The sequence below is a fragment of the Lagopus muta genome, chromosome 1 (assembly GCF_023343835.1).
Source record: "Lagopus muta isolate bLagMut1 chromosome 1, bLagMut1 primary, whole genome shotgun sequence".
In the NCBI taxonomy this organism is placed as follows: Eukaryota; Metazoa; Chordata; class Aves; order Galliformes; family Phasianidae; genus Lagopus; species Lagopus muta.
The window spans coordinates 192,333,416-192,351,664 of NC_064433.1; the positions used below are offsets into that span (position 1 = coordinate 192,333,416).

The 18,249-nt window shown below is 62.9% G+C and overlaps 2 protein-coding genes across 5 annotated transcripts; one reads left to right on the forward strand and one right to left on the reverse strand.

Moving 5' to 3' along the window:
• The first annotated feature begins 20 nt into the window (after nt 1-20).
• XNDC1N (XRCC1 N-terminal domain containing 1, N-terminal like) lies at nt 21-3,552 on the forward strand. Of its 4 annotated transcripts, none has more exons than XM_048951610.1 (10): nt 21-419; nt 868-974; nt 1,081-1,219; nt 1,410-1,565; nt 1,658-1,800; nt 1,890-1,969; nt 2,176-2,381; nt 2,560-2,644; nt 2,811-2,929; nt 3,013-3,552. In XM_048951610.1, exons 1-10 carry the CDS (start codon nt 281-283, stop codon nt 3,183-3,185), a joined length of 1,347 nt encoding a protein of 448 aa, XP_048807567.1. In that variant the 5' UTR covers nt 21-280; the 3' UTR covers nt 3,186-3,552. The 4 variants fall into 4 exon arrangements, with proteins under 4 accessions (XP_048807567.1, XP_048807556.1, XP_048807577.1 ...); XM_048951599.1 differs by having other exon boundaries at nt 22-419; nt 1,655-1,800; XM_048951620.1 differs by having other exon boundaries at nt 22-419; nt 898-974; nt 1,655-1,800.
• A 319-nt stretch (nt 3,553-3,871) lies between these two features.
• On the reverse strand, nt 3,872-18,232 carry NUMA1 (nuclear mitotic apparatus protein 1). The gene is given in 27 exon segments (XM_048951403.1): nt 3,872-4,121; nt 4,198-4,365; nt 4,453-4,554; nt 4,750-4,968; nt 5,056-5,192; nt 5,278-5,548; nt 5,624-5,870; nt 5,958-6,115; nt 6,199-6,417; nt 6,507-6,617; nt 6,689-6,757; nt 7,392-7,433; nt 7,938-8,693; nt 8,695-11,355; nt 11,756-11,878; nt 11,964-12,104; nt 12,376-12,493; nt 13,057-13,174; nt 13,560-13,717; nt 13,918-14,041; nt 14,235-14,319; nt 14,412-14,492; nt 14,683-14,765; nt 14,936-15,015; nt 15,931-16,019; nt 16,160-16,232; nt 18,129-18,232. Coding segments are annotated over 26 exon segments (6,438 nt in total). The 5' UTR covers nt 16,202-16,232; nt 18,129-18,232; the 3' UTR covers nt 3,872-4,085.
• Nucleotides 18,233-18,249: the final 17 nt, after the last annotated feature.

The following is an 18,249-nucleotide window of genomic DNA, read 5'->3' on the forward strand; positions in this document are numbered from 1 at the left end:
CTCGCCGGGCTTCCTTCCAATCGCTGCGCTCGGCGCTCGGCCGGCGGCCAATCAGCAGCGAGAGGGGGCGGAACGGCTGTCAGAAGCGCTGCTTCGCGCTGTCAGAATCGGGGACCGTGGCTCATTTCCGCTCCCGGTGAGAGGCGCACGGCCGTGCTGGCAGCGCGATGCTCTCACGTTTCTCCGTAGGGAACGCACACGGCGGACGGTCCCTTCCCCGAGAGGTGGTGCTGCAGCGCTGCCGAAGGACTCCATATCCCATCGTGCACCGCGGCAGGGTATGCGGGGAGGGCTTGAGTATGGGCGGAAACCGGAACCGGAAGCTGGCCTTCGTGTCCAATGGGAGGGCCCGAGCGGAAACAGGAAGCGGGAAGAGGACGGAGTCTTTGGGGATGCCTGGGACGGGGCCGGAACCGGAAGTGAGTCGCGGGGTCAGAGGTTAAGGGTCAGGAGCCGTGTAGTTTAGGCGGGAGATTCAGGTGGGAGTTGTGCGGAGGGGCCTGGAGGGGGTTGGGGGTGAAGGGGCTGTGATGTGGGGCTGGGGGTGTGCAGGATATAGGATGCACGGCTGTGGGGCGCTGGGGGCTGAGTGGGGCCGGGGGCGGGATGGGATGGGATGGGGAGTTGTGGGGTGCGAATAGGGGGCGGGGCTGGGGGGCTGCTTGTGGTGTGGGCCTTGAGGAGCTGTGGGGTGTGAGTAGGGCTTGGGGTGGAATGAGGGGTGTTTGGGGTGGAATGGGGCTGGGGGAGTGGGATAGGGGGATTGTGGGGTGGAATTGAGGGCTGAGTGGGGCCGGAGAGGGCTGGGGGATGGAAATGGGGCACGCTGAGTGTTGAACGAGGCTGGGATTCAGCGGGGGGGCACAGCTCCCACCCACTGCTGCTTTTCCCTTCCAGCCCCACAAGCTGACCCTGCAGGACGGCACCAGATGGCACCGGTGAAGATCAGCCACATCGTGTCCTTCTCCTCCCAGGTCTGTGCCTGCAGGCTGTTGTGGGGGGCATGGAGCAATCCGTGTGTCATTCCATCCCATGAGGGCATGGAGCTGAGCAGCACTGTGCTGTTTCTCCCTCCTGCAGGACCCCCGGTACCCAGTGGAGAACCTCCTGTCCCCCGATGGCCGTCGGCCCTGGCTCAGCTGCCCCCAGGAGCGCAGCCGGCAGCTTAGGGTGGAGCTACAGCTGGAGAGAGCCGTCCCCATCGGCTACATCGACGTCGGTATGAGGATGGGGGGCTCAGGCTGTTGGGTGGGGACGAGCATCCTCCTCTCGTGCCCTTTGCAAGGGCTGCAGTGAAGGGTTGATGCTCGTGGTGGGTCAGGATTGCACAGCAGACGTGCTTCAAGCCCTGGGAGGAGCAGTGGGTTGCTCCTCAAGCCCTGAATTTCATTCCCTGGGCTTTTATTCAGGGAACTGGGGCTGCGCCTTCCTGCAGATCGAGGTGGGTCGCTCCTCGTGGCCTCTTGACCGCCCCTACCTCACCCTGGTGCCCAGCGTCACGCTGATGACACCGGCCGACTCCAAGCTGGACCGCAACCGCTGCGGCGTCCGCATGTTTAAAGAAGGTAAAGTTGAACCTGTCCTCTCTGAGAGGTTGAGCGGAGAGGTTGCATGGGGCTGCCCCATAGCCCTGTGCCCTCCAACGACCCCACAGCAGATTTCCTGGAGCTGGCAGCGGGGCAGAAGTGGGACCGCCTGCGGCTCACCTGCAGCCAACCCTTCCGTCACCGCGGGCAGTTTGGGCTCTGCTTCGTCCGCGTGCGCACATTGCTGGAGCCCGAGCTGTGCCACCCCGCAGCGGTAGGTTGACGTGGGACCGGGGCTCCTTTTCCAGCCCCACAGCAGTGGGGAGCACAGAGCAGACGTTGGGATGTTGCCTCGTCCTGCAGGAGGACGCTGAGATCGTGGGCAGCCCCCAGCGCTCCAACCCTGCCTCCTTGTGCCGGATTCCCTCTGCAGAAGCGCGCCTGTGAGTAGCCCTGGGGTTGGGGTCGGGGTGTGGGGCTGAAGGATGGATGTGGGGTGATCATGGGGGTCTGCTTTGCCTCGCTCTGAGTCAGCATTTGCGGGGATCTGGGCTCTGAGTTCTCTGTGCCCGCATCCCTCCCTGTATCAGAGGTGTCCCCCAGCCCTGGGGGGTACAGGGAAGTGGGGTCAACGATTCTCTGTCCCCAGGAGCTCCCAGGAGGAAGAGCAGCTGAAGAGCAGCTTGCAGCAGCTGGAGCCCAGTGCTGCATCCCATGCCTGGAGCCCAGCACGTCTCAGCCGCCCGGCACGCATGGTGCTGTCAGCAGCGCAGAGCCGTGCCGTGAGGCCTCCACCCCGAATTATTGCCAGCCACCCGGGGAGCAGCGCAGAGCAGGGACAGCCTGCAGCACGGGGTGAGTGAGGGCCTCAGCCCTGTGCCCCGCTGAGAGCTCAGGCGAGGGGATCTGTGGATCTGGAGGAGGGATCCTGGCTCTCCTGGCAGCCAGGGTTCAGCCGGGCAGGGTAGGACGTGTCTTGAGAAAATGGTGGAGGTCATGTACGAAGGAAGGATCTCTTCTTGCTCTCCTGCAGGTGCAGCATTGGAAGTCCCAGCAGCCCCCAAGCGCGCCCACAGGCAGTCGGGCAGCAGGCAGAGAGCTGGCAGAGCTGTGGGCAGGTAATGGATCTCTGCGTCGCTCTGCTCCTCCCACCCTCACTCTGATTTTGCTGCTCTGAATCCTTCAGAGCTGCTCCCTTCCCTGCACCCGATGTGCTTGGGATCCAGCAGCTCCCTCTCTTGCTTCCCTGCACATCCTCACCCCCACAACCCCTCCACCACCCAGGTCCCCTCAGCCTCTCACCAGGAATCCTGGGCTAGGAAAGAGAGCGAGAACGCAGGGCCGCAACGCGAGCAGAGGGGAGAGCAGCGGTGAGGAGATGGCTCTGTGCCCTATTTGCTCAGGTGGGTGCTTGGAGAGGTGGGCACGAGCACGGAGCAGCGATGGGGGCTCAGCCCAAAGCTGTGCCATGACCTCCTCCCCACAGGTTCCTTCAGCACAGCGCTGCTCCCCGCTCACGCCTCCCGCTGCGGTGAGGAAGAATCCGACCCCGAGGTGGAGCTGCTTTCCTCTGCCAGCAGCCCGGTGCTGTGCCCCATCTGCGGGCTCTGCTTCAGCTCAGCAGAGGTGGAGCAGCACTGCAGCACCTGTGGGGAGTGATGGACCCCTCCAACAAGCAATGATCTGCAGAGAGACTCGGCCCCACTGTGCTCTGGGGCTCTGGTTTGTGGTGCTCGTTCAATTCTGCCCTACGTGGCACGAGCTCAGCGCAGGAGAGGAGGCAGCAGGGCCAGGGGGCTGAAGGAAGAAGCCACGTTGCTGCTGCTCCCATCACTGCACCACTCAGCAATGTGAACTGGGACCAGTAAATGTGAGCATCTGACTACGGGGGGGGGTGATCACCTCCCTCCCAGTGACACAGTGTGGAGTGTAGGGAAAGTGGGGCTGATGGTGGCCCTGCGGGTGGAGTTTTAAGGCAGGCTGCAGCTCCTGGAGATGGGAGGAGTTGAGAGAGAAATAAAACAAAGGAGAGAAAAGAGAAGTGCTGTGGGTGCAGCATTGCCTGGAGGGGATGGGGTGGGCACCAGGGGGAGGAGGAGTGGGGGGAAGAAGACAGGGCAAAGCGTGGCACGAAGCCCACGGTACTGAATCAAGCTGCTCCTGGCCCTGGTGCTGGGGGCAGTACAGAAACACCAAGCTTGGAAAAGACCTACAAGCTCATCCAGTCCAACCATCCAACGGTCACCACGTGGTTTAGTGAGAACCAGTCACCAAACCCTCGCACAAAAGCTTGAACTCCTTGAACCCACGGCGCTGCTCCTGCCTGTAGAAACAGGACTCCAACAGCAGGAGAAAAATACAATTTATTTACAAGTAGAAACACTTTTAAAAAGGTCTCCTCCCCCCCTCCACGAGGGCAGCAGGGAGCCAGGGTCCCTCGGGGACTGATGGCACCATCGCATTCCCTCTGCCCCGCGTGCCCCACAGCGGTCCCGAGTCCCTTTGGTGGCGCTGAGCTGGGAGGCAGCAAGGAGGAGCGAGGAGACAGGCTGGGAAACCTCAGAACTTGGTGTCCTTCAGCGCTCTGCGGCCGGCCTGCAAGAGAGAGGAGGGGGGTGAGGGATGGCCACCCCGCAAAGGGGGCTCAGGAGGTGCCCCCTAAGTTGCCCACCTTGCCCTTGGGCGACTTGGCGGAGGCGATGCGGGGCGAGCGGCGCGCCGTGCCGCGGGGGGAGTTCTTGGGGGTGGTTTTCCTGTTGGCAGCTCGGCGCAGCAGGCTGTTCCCCAGCTTCTTGGGGGTGTTGAGGATGCTGAAGGCCATCGACTGGCGCCGTTCAGGCTGGGAGGAAGAGGAAGAATGGCGAGGGGCTCGGGATGGGCCAGGGAGCTCTGGCTCTCCTTCCCAAAGTCCCTCTGAGCCGCCCACCTGCTTGCTGGGCGCCTGCTGCTCGCTCCGCCGGCTGAGGTGGGAGCTGCGCCGCTCCCGGGGGGTCTGGGGACGTGGGAAGCAGCTGACAGGCTTCTTGGACTGGGAAGAGAAGCAAGAGAGAGGATGAGTGGGGACGTTCAGCTGGGAAGTGGGATCGCAACCGGGGGGGCAGAGCTGGGATGGGAGAGGGGAAAGTCAGAAGGGCTCGGAGCTGCACCAGGGGAGTCTCCATGGCCAGCAGCATCCAGCGCTTTGCACCCCGATCTTTGGGGTGGTCGAGGGGTCTCCGCTCACCTCAGGGGTTTCGGGGCCCTGGTGGGATTCATCTGAGAGCCGTTTGCGCTGCTGCCTGGTGGTGATGCCACCGGGAGCCCACCCCGCTCCCAGCGTGCCGCGGCGGGCGGCCGTCCCCTCGGCGATCTGCGAGGGCTGCATGCTGGCGCGCCGCAGCGTCTCTGTCGGGTCGCCCGTCTTCATCTCGTCATCCGTGATGGTGCCCAGCAAGTCAGAAGGCTGCAGGGGTGGGGGGGAAGAGCGGGAGTCAGGGGCTGCACGCAGCTGGGTGCGGTGGGATGGGGTGGCTGGGTGCCCCCCCGTTACCCGGCTCTCCAGAGGGTAGCAGGTCTTGAGGTGCGGCGGGCAGGCGCGGTTGCGCTGCTGCAGCTCGGCGATGCGGTTCCAATCGTCCAGCTGCTCCGGTTCGTCCTGACACGTCCCCAAGTAGATGCTGCTGCGACCTGAAAGCAAAATAGGGAGAGTTGGAGAGGGGCAGCCCCGCGTTTAGACCAGGATACAGCTCTGCACCCAGCCGGCCCCGCTCACCCAAGCTGGAGCTGCTGCCCGCCTGAGAGCGTCGCAGGGCGCTGCGTGTGGCCGGCCGGTAGCCGGGGAGGCTGAGCAGTGCAGCGTGGCCTGATGGCTCCTGAGGGGAGGAGGTGTCCAGCTTGGTCAGGGAGTCCTGCGAGGAGAAGCTGGCCAGGGAGCGTGCAGAGCGCAGCCGGGAACGCGCCGGGGCGGCTTTCTGGGGCTGCTCGGAGAGGATGCTGCTGAAGGACGCGTCCGCGCCGCCCGGCTCCTCCGTGGCGGTCTCTTTCTGGCAGAAGGAAGAGGGGAAGGGTGAGGTGATGCAGCAGACCCCCAGCCCAGCGTTTGGCTCGGCCCCGCTCACCTTGGTCATGGTGATGTTGATGATCTGCGTGGTGCGGCGGCGCCCCGAGCGCGTCCTGCAGCCCGACTCCAGCGAGACGTCGCCCAGAGAACCCACGCTGCTCTCCAGCTTGGGCTGCGTGCGGCTGGCGATGGGTGTGAAGTAGAGGCTCTCCAAGGACTCCACCTTGCGTGGCAGCCGCTGTGACGTGCGTGGCTCTGCGCCATCTGGCACGGCTGAGCCGTCCGAGTGCGAGCGGGTGGCTTTCCTGCAGGATGGGGCACGAGGGCTGAGCGTGGGGCTGGGGGGCAAAGCGGGGCTGGGGGCTGCACGAGGCCACAAGGCAGCACCGTACCTGGTGGAGTTGAGTGGCTGCCCCTCGTCCAGGCTGAGGTCCAGGCTGTCGGTGCTGAGGTCGGAGGGGTTTTGGCGGAAGCTCTCCGGTTCCTTCAGCGTGGCCTTGGGGGCCGGCAACTTGCCGAGCTCCCGAAGCTGCTGGTCGGCAAACTCCAGCTGGGGGGAAAGCAGGGAGAGGTGGGTCAACTCTTAGAGCGAGGAAGAGGAAGGAGGAAGGCAGAGAGTTGGGTTGTGCCTACCTGTGCCTCCAGACTGCGGACCTGCCCGCTCAGCTCCCTGCAGCTCAGCTCGGCCTCCTTGGCCTGCAGCACGCTCTGCTGCAGCTCCTTGGCCAAGCGCTCCGACTCCGTCCTCAGCTCTGCGTTCTCCTTCTGCAGCTGCTCCATGGCCTTCAGCTTCTCTGCCAGGTCCTGGTTCTGCTGCTTCTTTGCGTCGTAGTGAGTTTTTGCCTTTTCCATCTAAGAAGCAGAAGGTGAAGGAAAAAATCAGCAGCCCGTCGAGGTTCCCCCACTGAGCACAGGGATGGCGATGGCTTGCAGCGGCTCACCTGGGCTTTGTAGTGCTCAGCCGCCTGCTCTTTCTGTGCCAGCTGCTCCTGCAACTCAGCCATCCTCTCCTGCTGGCGCGTGGCCTCGCTCTGCAGCTCTCCTTCCAGCACCTGCATGGAAGGAATCGGATCAGACCCCCCCCCAGCTCCACAGCAGAGCTGCCCCAGCTGCCCCTACCCACCTTAACTCTCTGCTGCTGGCTCCGCGTGGCCTTCTCATGCTGTGCCAGCTTCTTGTTCAGCTCCTCCACCTGGCAGGGCACAGGTTGGTCACCCGAAGGCAGCAGGCAGGGAAGGAAAACTCTGTTGCCCCCTTCCCCTGGCCATCCCCTCGCACACCCGTGGCCGACGCAGCCGTCTCCAGCGCCAACTGTCCACAGTGGGATCAAGCAGCGGGAGGAGGCTCAGCCCCAAATGGTTTTGCCGTGCCAAAGTTCAGCGCGTTGCCCCAGGGGCCGTCACCTCCCCAGGGACGAGGGAGCATCCTGCGAAACCTCTAGGCTGGGGACAGGGATGGGGGCTTTGTCCCCACAAGGTGGGGCAGGGGATGGGGGTGACCCCGTGAGGACCAGCCCCACGTTGGCCACGTCTGCTCGAGCAGCAGCAGTTCCCCAGAGGTTGGCTCTGAGATCAAGTGCTGCGTTACAAAATCAAATCAAATCAAATAAAAAGAACACCCGCAATCCAACGCCTCCAGCTCAATGCGTGAGGGTGGAAGGGTGGGAAACTGTTCCTCCTCCCCGTGGGGTGAACATGAGAGCCCAGAGACCTGGAGCTGGGAACACCCCGCTGCCATCAGTGGGTAAGGAGGCAGCAGCTCTGCTGGCAGGCGGATGGGGCCGCGCGCCGTCACCGTTTAAGCAGCTGACACTCCATGTGTGTTACCTGCTTTGCTTGTTCTTTCTGAAATACCTCTAGCTGCTCCACCTGTGGCAAGCAAAAAGGAAAGGGTGAACACATGGCATGCGCAGGGCACTGCTCCCTGCAGGTGTGCAGCCCCCCAGCTCCCATCCCATGGGGTCCAAGGGAAGGGTTTGTAGGGTTGTGATGAAATCGGGGCTTCCCCTGTGCCTTAATGAATGTTGGGCCTTAAGATAACCCCCCTGCTTAGGAACAGGGATGGGGTGGGAGCAAAGACACCTGGGGTTGGTGAACCTGGGCCGTAAGACAGCCCCTGGCTTAGGAATGGGGATGGGGTGGGAGCAGAGCCCCGGCTCTGAGGGCTTTTGGGAAGCTCATGGGCAACCAACTCAGTGGGAAGCCCTGGGCAGAGCCAGCAGAAGCGAGTGACACAGAGTGACACAGAGTGACACAGAGTGACACAGAAACAGAGCCCACGTGCTCCCCCCCCATGGCACAGCCCCATCCCCATTGCTCTGCCCCAAAACCCACGTTGTGCACCCGCACCGCAGAGCCTCCGCCAGCCCCTACCTGCGCCATCAGCTTCTGCCTCTCCTCCTGGAACTTCTGCCTCTCCTCCAGCACCTTCACCTTGGCGTTTTCATACTTATTGCTCATCGCCTCCAGCTTCCTGGCCGCCTCCTCGGCCTCCTGCCTGCTGTTGGCCATCGCCTTCTCCGCCTCCAGCCTCACGCACTCCAGTTCCCGTGTGTGCTTCTCCCTCACCTGCCCCAGCTCAGCATCCAGGCGCTGCTGCCCGCGGCTCACGCTCTCATTCAGCGCACGGTTCTCCTCAGCCAGCCGGCTGTTGGCTGCTTGTAGGGCTGCCAGCCTCTCGCTGGAGCTCGCTGCCTCCTTCTGCAGCCGCTGCAGCGCACGCTCCTGCTCAGCTGCTCTGTCACGCAGGGCCGGCAGCTCGGCCACCTCCAGCCTGGCCCGGGCCAGCTCCGCCTGCAGCGCATTGGTGGCCTTCGCCCTCTGCTCCAGGTCCTCGCGGTGCTTGCTCTCCAGCGAGGCACGCTCGGCTTGCAGCTGCTGGCAGAGGTGTTTCAGCGGCACCACCTCTCCGGCCAACGCCTGGGCACTGCCCAGCTCCTGCTGCAGGGAGGAGAGGAGCTGCTCCTTCTGGAAGAACTTGTCCTGGCAGACCTTCACCTCCTGCCGCAGCTCCTCCTCGCGCTCGCTCTGGCAGTGGCGGTCCCTCTTCAGTGCCTCGATGGTCATCCGCTGCTTCTCCATCTCCTCCTGGCATCTCTGCACCTCCACCTTCATCAGCGAGCAGCGCTCGGGCCGCCCGCGATGCAGCCGTGGCCATCTCGGTCTGCAGCACCCGCAGCCTCTCCTCCAGCTTCTTGCTCTTCTCCGACTCGGCCATGATCAGCCGCTTCAGCTCCTTGCTCTCGCCCTCCTTCTCGGTGAGCTGCCGGTGCAGGATGGACACCTCGTGCTCCAGGCTGCCCAGCAGGCTGTTCTTCCTCTCCAGCTCCTGGATGCACTGCGACAGCTGCTCCTTCCAGCCCTCCTCCAGGTGGCCCTTCTCCTGCGCTGCAGCACGCAGGGACGCCAGCTCCTTCTCGGCAGCAGCCACAGCCGTTTTGCTCTGGGCGAGCTCCTTGCTCTTGTCCTGCAGCTCCTTCCTCAGGCTCTCCAGGTTGCCATCCTGCAGGGCCTGGGCTGAGCGTGAGGCCTCCAGTTGCTTCTGCAGCTCTGCTGCTGTCTCCCGGTGCTGCGCCGCTTCCCTCCGTGACGCCTCCAGTTCTGCCTGCTGCTGCTGGGACGCGGCAGCCCGGCCTTCAGCCACGGCTTTCTCCAGCCCTGTGATGGTGTTCTGCTGCTCCCGGCACTTCTGCTCCAGCCGCTCCACTTCCACGCTCAGCATCTGGGCCTCCTTCAGCTTCTCCTGGTAGAGGTCCTGGCTGGAGCCAGACTCCTGCTCTCGGTGACGAATCTTCTCCTCCAGGTTTTTGAGGGATGCCTCCTTGGCGTACACCGCCTTGATGCTGTCCACCTCGGCATCCCGGCTCCGGGCTGCCTCCAGGAAGCCCTGCAGCTCGCTGTCCATCTTGGACGCCCGCTCCTTCACCGCTTCCACCGAGGCGAGCTCCCCTTTCAGTTTGCTGACTGTCTTCTGCAGGTCCCTCAGCTCCTCGCCCCGCGAGACGTTCTTCAGCCGCAGCTCATCCAGCTCTCCCTCCTTCTCCTCGATCAGCTCCAGGGACCGCGCCAGCTCCTGCTGATGCGCCGAGCGCTCCACCCGCTGCTCGTTGATGGAGTTCTGCAGCTGTACCTCCAGCTCTGCCTTGCGTGCTTTCTCAGCGGCGCAATCAGCCTTGGCGTCCTCCAGCTCCTTCTGCAGGCGCTTTGCCTCCTCCTCATGCCGTGCCAGCTGCTGCCCATGCTCCCGTGCTGCCTCCTCCAGCGCCGCGCTCAGCCGGGCCACCTCGCCGGCCTCCTGCGTGGCCATGGCTTCCAGCTCCTTGGACTTCAGCCTCTCGTGTGACAGCTCCTTGGAGATGGCCTCGAGCGCTTCGCTCGCCTTCTGCACCTCTGCCTCCAACTTCACCACACGCTCGGCGCTCGCCAGCTTCTCCATCTCCTTGCCTTCCTTCTCCTTAGCGCTGGCCAGCTGGGCCTGGAGGGCGGCCAGCTGCTCCTGCTGCTCACCGGCCATGCGTGCCATGCGGGCTTCCAGGTCTGCCACCCTCTCCTGCTCGGCCTGCAGCCGTTGGCAGGCCTGCCTGTTCTCCCGGTTCAGCTCCTGCAGCCTCTTCTCCAGCCTGCCACGCTCTCCTTCCTCCCCCTTGGCCACCTCTGCCAGCTGCCGCTGCAGGGCTGCCGTCTCCTCCCGGCGCTCCTCTGCCACCTGTTGCAGCCGTGCTTCCAGTGCCTGCCTCCTGGCCAGCTCCTCTCCTCGCTCCTGCAGGGCCTGCTCACCACGCTGCACCAGCTGCTGCTTCTCTGCCTCCAGCTCTGCAATCCGGGCCAGGTTCCCTTCCAGACTCTCAGCTGCCCTCCTCTTCTCGTCCTCCAGGATGCCCTCAGTGTTGCGCACCGACTCCTCCAGGAAGAGCAGCCGCTCCTGCAGGCGCGTGTTCTCCTTGGCCACCTTCTCCTTGTCAGCCAGCTTCTGCTGGCTCTCCTTCAGCTTGCCCTCCAGCTCCCGCAGCTGGGCTCGCAGCGTCTCGGTGCTCCCCGCTTGGGCCGAGCTCTGCTGGCACTGTGCACTGAGCTCGAGGACACGGGCTTGCAGCTCTTGGACCTTCTCATTCAACTCAGCTTTTTCCTGCTGCATTTCCATGGACGAAGCTTTGCTGGCCGCCTCCAGGCTCTGCAGCTGGCTGCTCAGGGCCGCCAGCTGCATTTCCTTGGCATGCTGCAAGTGCTGCAGCTGCTGCAGGGCTGCGTCCCTCTCCTGGACAGCTTTCTCACATTCAGCCCCAAGCTGCCTGGTTTTCCCTTCCGCCTCTTGTGTGACCCGTGCCAGCTCCTCCTCGCTGTGCTTCAGGCTGGCACCCAGCTGCTCCACGCGCCGGCTCAGCTCGCCGACAGCCTCCTGGGAGGCCACATCCCGACGCCGCAGCTCCTCTGCCTGCGCCCGCTCCTTCTCTGCCTGCAGCCGCAGCCCAGCTGCCTCCTGCTCCTGCTGCTGCAGGAAACCACTCAGTTTGCCCACCTCTGCCGTCAGTGCGTCCGCCTGGGCCGTCAGGCGCGCCTCCTGCGCCCGCAGCTCCTGCTCCAGCTTCTCCTTGGCCAGGTGCAGCTCGGAGACGGAGCTCTGCAGGGTGGAGATGTGGGTTCCAAGCTGGAGCTTCTCCACCTCGAAGCGGCTGCGTTCTGCCTGCAGTGCTGCATCCCGCTGGCTCTTCTCCTCCTCCAGCCGCAGGACGGAGGCTTGGAGCTCGATGCCTTTGGTGGTGAGGCTGGACACCTCCTGCTTGAGCTCTTCCAGCTGGCAGAGAGAAAAGGAAGGAGGGAAAACATAACAAAAACATCCCCAGACATCACTCGAGCAGCAGACAACAATTCCACAAGAACTTTACAGCCAGCGAGCCCACCGCACACCCCAACAAGCCGAGCCCTGCCTTCACTTCAGGCATTTCTGAGAGCAAACCCCTTCCTCTACTGTGCAGAAGCAGCTCCATCCCCACTGGTGCAGCCAGCAGGGAGTTGCAGTCCCAAACATCATGCAGGTGGCACGCTGAGCCCCACAGCAGGCACCCTGAAGGGAGCATCCAGCTCTGTCCCGTCACTGCTGCATGCTGGGGCACAGCAGGACTGCTGGGCTGCTGGGCATTGCCATGGCTGGAAAAGCTTTGAGCTCGCTCTCATCACAAACAACCTGTCTGTACCTTCAGGACATCGCCCATGACCTCTCCCTTTTCCTGCGTGCTGCAGTCCCCCAGCTTGGCCAGCTGGTCTTCCAGCAGGGAAATCTTCCCCTGGAGGATCTCGACCTTCTCTTCCAGGCATTTCTGCAGACACAGACAGGGGATGGAGCAGGGCAGGAGGTGGGGGACACTCGCTTCTCTTGGCAGACACCCGTCCCCAGCCCCTCACCTTCTCCTGCAGCACAGCCCTCAGCTCGCCCTCCAGCTGCGCCTGCTTTGCTTGGGACTGCGTCTGCGCAGCGTTGTGCTCCTCGGAGAGTTCATTCAGGGCATCCTGCAGCTGCACCATGTGGCTGGCGATCTCCCGCAGCTGTGAGGGAAGCAGGGAAGTCAGCTCAGCTCAATGGAAACATTGGAGGCCATCCCAAATCCGGGTGCTTGCAGGGCTTCATCAGCCACACCGCATCCAAGGTGCTGAACGCAGGCAACGTTTACAGACCACAAAGGACAAACCTGAAATGTACTTTGCACCCACTGCCAATGCAGCTTTTGTTTTTAAGGCTGATGCTGCCCTTGCTTCAAGGGCTGTCTGCAAAGAGCGCTGCCACCAAGATGCAAAACAGGAGAGTGCGGCCCGGTACCTTGAAGGAGAGATCCCCGTTCTCCTCGGAGAGCTGGTTGATTTTGCGGTCCATCTGGCCCTTCTCGGTCTTCAGATCCTGGCACTGCTTCAGGGCCTCGTGTAAGCGCACCAGCAGGCTGTGGGAGAGCAGTGGCACACCTCAGCAAGAGCAAGGGAAGAGAGGGCATCGCTGGGGACACCAGGGTATGCGGGCATCTCTGCGTGCTGCTGAGAAAGCCCTACGTGGGGCCCTGACAAGCCATGAAGCAGAACACGGCTAAGGCAGCTGGTGTTTGAGCTCTGTGTGGCCCTGACCACTCTGAACCAGAGCTGCAGGACTCCAGTTAGAACCTCTGCAACATAAGAAAAAATGAGTAAAACAGCTTCCAGGCTGCAGACAGGGGACAGGGCACAGAGTGGGACGCAGCATGGCAGTGACAGTTCCAGCCCAGCTCAGATCTGATGCAACTAACAATGCGTAAAGAGATGGGAGCTCAAAGACCCACGCTCAGGAGTTCTAGTTTTAGGCCAAAAGCAGCTTCTGGGCTCACTCAGCTGCAGCCCACTGTGAGCTCGCTGGCTGCACTGAAGATTCCTACACCAAATCCAACAGCTGGGCTCCAGCAATGGGAACCTTTAGGAAACAGCATCCAGTATCACCCCAAAAGCTTTCAGGGACACAGAAACCCGCGGGCGTTACCTCTCGTTTCTCTCCCTCAGCTCCTCCATCTCTTTGGGCTCCAGCTGGTCTGCAGCATGCTTCTCATTGAGCAGAGCCAAGCGGTCGATGCGGTGCTGCATCATGTTGATCTGAGCCTCTGGGGAGCGTGGAGAGCAGGGCAAATCACCACGAGAAGGGCACGTCACCACCCCCTGCTGCTAGGCTGAGCCCCCAGCACAGCGTGGGACACTCATCCCTCTGCCCAGGGGAAAGCTAAGGCACAAGGAGCCAGGCTGGGCAGCGCTGGCATCACTCAGGCAGCTCTGGTTGCCCAGAATTTATCAAAGGAGTGAAAAAGGGAAGGAGGAACTGGAGCAAAGCAGAGCCAACCCCAACATGCTCGATCTGAAGCTGTGCTCATCTGGGCTCAGGACCTGAGCGTGGCTCTAGTAGAGTCAAAGCCATCACAGAAAGTCCCAAACCCACAGGTCTCTGCCCTGGAGACCCCTCCCTGTGCCCAGGACACCCCCCCAGGCACCAACCCTTCTCAGTGATGAGTTTGCGGTTTTCTGCCAGCTCCATCTCCAGCTCGTCCCGGTTCTCCCTCTCAATAGCCAGCTGCTTCTTCAACCTTCGCAGCTGAAACTGAGGGGTCTGCAGGACATCCCCCACAGGTGAGGCGGGTGCTCCAGGGAGCATGCTGCAGGAAGAACGCTGCTTAGCATCAGAGACACAGAGCCCAGCCCTCTGCAACCCAGCCCAGGACAGGAGGAGACACCAGCTGCTCTGGGAAGCACCCATGCTGCTCTGGTAAGTATCCATGCTTGCATCCTTGGCAAAGGACACCCCTGATGACACCTCCATGTCCCCCCAAAAATGTGCCAGAGGACAAGGACGTACTTGTTCATGCTGGAGGAGGAGGAGGCGATCTTCTGCAGCTCCAGGAAGCGCACCTGCGGGTGGGAGAGCCCTGGCGAGCGCTCCTCAGAGCTGCTGCTGGATGTGCCAGGTGAGGACAGCGGTGCTGGGAGGCAAGGAGCACAATTTAGGTTTTGGTTTCATACCAGGAGGAAGGAATCAGGAGGATGAAGGCTCAGATCCGCAGCCCCAAGTGTACAGGAAGCACAGACCCCAGCTGGGACGGACCTCTCCTCTTTCCTCCCTGCACACCCCACTGCTGACAGCTGGCACCGGGCTCGACCCAGGGCCACGCTCACCTCTGCGCTGCAGGAATGCTTCCAGGTTCTCACTCAGGCTCTCCTCATGGTCCAGCACGAACTTGAGGATGGTGGCCAGCTCGACCTGTGGGACAGGAGCCATGAGAGCAGGGCTCCAGGTGAGCTCTGGGATGGAGGTGTAGGTGCACACTCAACCCTGGGACCTCAGGGCATTACCTGGACTTGATAATCAAACTCATTCCAATCCCGGGGGCTCTTGCTGCTCATGGAGCTGTGGTACAGGAGCAGCACGGCTACCTGGAAGCAGGCAGTGTGTCAGGGGCAGTCAGGTGGCACCAGGCACGCGCCAACTCTCCTCGAGGTGCAGCCACCATCTCAGAGCCACCATCAGCCCCGGGGACAACGCAGTCCCACCAGGGTACCCCACGTTTTCTCACGGCAGAGAGAACGTGTGAAGGGCCAAAAGACCTGCGTGGCACCGAGGTACCTTGGCCAACTCCAGCTCTTCTCCCTGCAGCAGCTTCTGTGCTGACACCAGGTTCTCCGTGGCCAATTTGTGCTTGCAGAGCTCTGCAACGCAAAAGAAGGTTTCCAAGCACACAAGCAAGGAAGAGCAGGAGGAGGGTGAGGAGATGCAGCCCGATGCTGGGACACAGCCCTCCAGGCACCCGGGGGCACCACAGACGTGAGCCTGCAGGGAAGGGGCCAGGCTGCAGGATGGGACCATGCCGAGCTCTTACTCTGCAGGAAGCCACAGATGAAGGCTGCTCGTCCTTCCAGGGGCTGCTCCAGGACAGACTCCCCCTCCTCAGTCCTGTGGCTGCAAGAGAGCACGGGCAGCTTGAGCGCTATGCAAGAGGTGGAACAAAGGCTGCTTTCAAAGCCCAGAGGCGGCTCTTTGGCTCTCTGCAAGCCGGGGTTTTCCCCGAGCTGCCTGGCAGCAAAGTGAGCAATCCCTGCTGCTGGCAGCCCTGATAAAACCAGGGGGAGCCCCCCCCCAGGATCAGCCACACCACACAGCACGCTGTGCTCCGGAGCTCGATTCTGGGCAGGGCAAATCACAGAGAGGAGCAAAGCTGTTGGATTTAAGGAAGGAACTGCAGCTGGCTGCCGTGGCTCTCATCCAACGCTTCTGCTCAGCGCAGCCAACACAAATGCGGACCACGTGCCCGCCAGCCACGCTCTGCCGACAGTGCTTCACCCTCACGGCACCACAAACGGGGGGATTTGGTGCAGGGATCGGCTGTGGGGTGAGCGCATGGTGCTGTGATCCCGGCTAATCCCAGCCACAGAGCAGCCGGAGAGGTGAAGCAGCTCTGACTAAATATATCTCAGTGCATGGCTCCTTCCTCCCCGCCCTGCTCCGAGCAGCTCTTGTTACACCGTGCTGGAGATAATTATAGCGAGAGCTGAGCTCCTCGGGACCGGCTGCGGGAGCACGGCCTCGCTGGGGCACTAATTACACGCCAGCTTTAATCACCCTCGCGCTCGCAAGTGATGGATGCAGCTCATGCAGCTCCCAAGATCGGAGTTCTGCCCTTCCTCTCCCCAAAAGCTGTCCCTGTGCTGTGATGGGTCGGTGGGAGGGGTCTGCACCCTCTTTGTGGGATGCTCCTTCATGGAGCCAAAGCCAAAGTGTTCACACCCCTTCCTTCTCCCAGCAGCATTTGGGGAAGGAGAGCAGCTCCCACTGCACAGGGGGTAGGAGGAGAAGTGATTACACCTGAGCACTCACATCTTATTGATGATCTGGATGAAAACACGGCAGTCCTGCAGCTGGGACAGATCGCCGAGGGGCTCCATGCACACCTTGGTGCTGTTCACCTAGAAATGAATTGGGGAGCTCAGGAAGCAGCACCCACAACTCAAATCCCAAGCAGCACCGTGGCTTCTTGTCCCCAGCCCCTGAGCCCCCTGGGGTCCTTGCAGCCCCCCCCCCCCCCAGCACCATCACTGTGCATTACCCAAGCGAGGAGCGCGGCGGCTCTGGTGGCGTGGAGCGGCATCGCTGCGAGGCTGCCAGTGTAACACCCAGACCTGGAAACACCAACAAACAGGGAAAAATTAACAGCAATTAAAGCACCCAACACCGCAATTCTGCTTTTGCACGTGATGAAGAAGGACGCGTCCCCTCCTCTCCCCGGTGTTACCGAAGGGAGCAGCCAACATCTTCATTTTTAGCAGGGAGAAGCCTCGGGGACAGCAGTGGGTGTCCCCTGTCCCCACAGCACGACGTTCCCAGCCCCACGTCGGCAGGGGACAGAGGCACAGCCAGCAGCACAAGGCACAGAGCAGCGATTGTAGTTGGGTGACCTACATTCCCTGGGAACGTGGGGCTCGGGGGGAGCAGGGGAGCACACTGCCAAGCGTGGCGGCGCCCAGGCACCTCGCGGCGTGCGCCAGGTCGCCATCCTTTCCTCCTTTCAGAGCCAGGAGCAGGGAGCAGCCTCATGAGCTCCCAAACCCAGGGAGCCCACAAGAGGATGCGTTTGGCCCTCACACGGCCATAGGGCACATCCCAACTCCCCCCCCCCCCCCAACATCTGACACAGCACACTAGGGGCTGGGAAGGGCTGGTGACAGCGCTGTCACCACCAGTGTGCCGCCCAGGATCTCAGCCATGGGGTGCTGCCCCCTTTCCTGCCCCGCCATCTGTCACCACGCGTGTCCCCACGGCCATCCTACAGGAGTCACCTCCCTGCCCCCAGCTCTCCGCTATCTCCAAGCAGCAGAAGCCTCCCCTCCATTATCAGGAGGGGGCCCAGCGTCCTCCCCCCAGAACACACATGGTTTTTGGCCACGCACGGAAGCAGCACAGCGCAAACCACGTCCCCATCCCTTGGCTCTCCCCTAGCGCTGCTCCTAGCACCGGACACAGCAGCAACACGGGGGTCCCCTCTGTCCCCACAGTGCTCACCCACATAAGAAGGCCCCCCCGGCCCCACTCAGTGCCACAGCCGTGCACCCGTGGGATCTCTGCCAGCCGCCCCCACCCCCCCGCAGCTCCCCCCCCACGGCGACCTTTGCCTCCGCCGTCCCCGGTGCCACCCTGACAACCCCACCCCGAGGGCTGGACATAACCCAAAAACACCACGTGGGGATGGGGGTCCCCAAGGGCCGTGGCCCCTGTGCCCACACCCCCAGGCAGGGCAGCGTGGAAGGCAGAACCTAGAGGGGCTCTGGTTGTATCCGGTGGCACTGGGGCTCGGTGACAGCAGCAGGATGGTGACATCCCTGCAGTGACAGCACTGTGCCTCCATTTCCCTGCGTCCTGAGCTACGGCACTCCCACCCCCTCCTCCTCCTCCTCCTCCTCCATTGGCGGCACCAACCCGGACCCAAAGCCGCGGGAAGGAGCAAAAGGAAAGGACCCAATGCTTCCCCCCCACGTTTCCACTCTCAGGCACAACAGGAGGGGACTCAAAACGCTCCAGCACTGCCATCCCTGTGTTGTTGTTCCTGTTCCCCCCCCGCCCCCCCCCGCCTCCATGCCCGCTCCGTCACAACACGGCGTTACGCAAGGCAGCACCTTCCTCAGGGCACAGCATTGTGGGGGGGGGGGGGAAGACCGACCCCCAACCCCCCCCCCCCCCCGCCAGGGAGCACCTGGTGTTGCTCCCCAGCCCCACACACAGCCCCCCCCCTCCGTGGGGCAGCGGGGTTCACATCCAGCAGGGTGAGAAGGTGGGGGGGGGGGGCACAGAGCACCCGGATGTTGGCGAGCGCAACTCGGCACAGCACCCAGAATGGGGGGCTGCAAGCCACGGGGGGGGCAGCGAGCCAAGGGCTGCCCCCCTCTCCTCCCCTCTCTCCCCCCCCCCCCCCCCCCTCCACCGCTGCCTCCTCCTCCTTTTCCGTCCCCTCTCTTTTTCCTCCTCCTCCCCGCTGCAAAACAAACACGGAAGGCACACAAAAGTCTTTGTTGGGCTCTTACCGGAGCGCCGCCGCCGTGCCCTGTGCCGCCGCCCCCCCCCTCGGCGTCAATCCTCCATCCGAACAGCTTTCCCCCCCCCCCCCCTCCTTTCCCCTGGGGGGGCACCGAAGAATCTGCACAA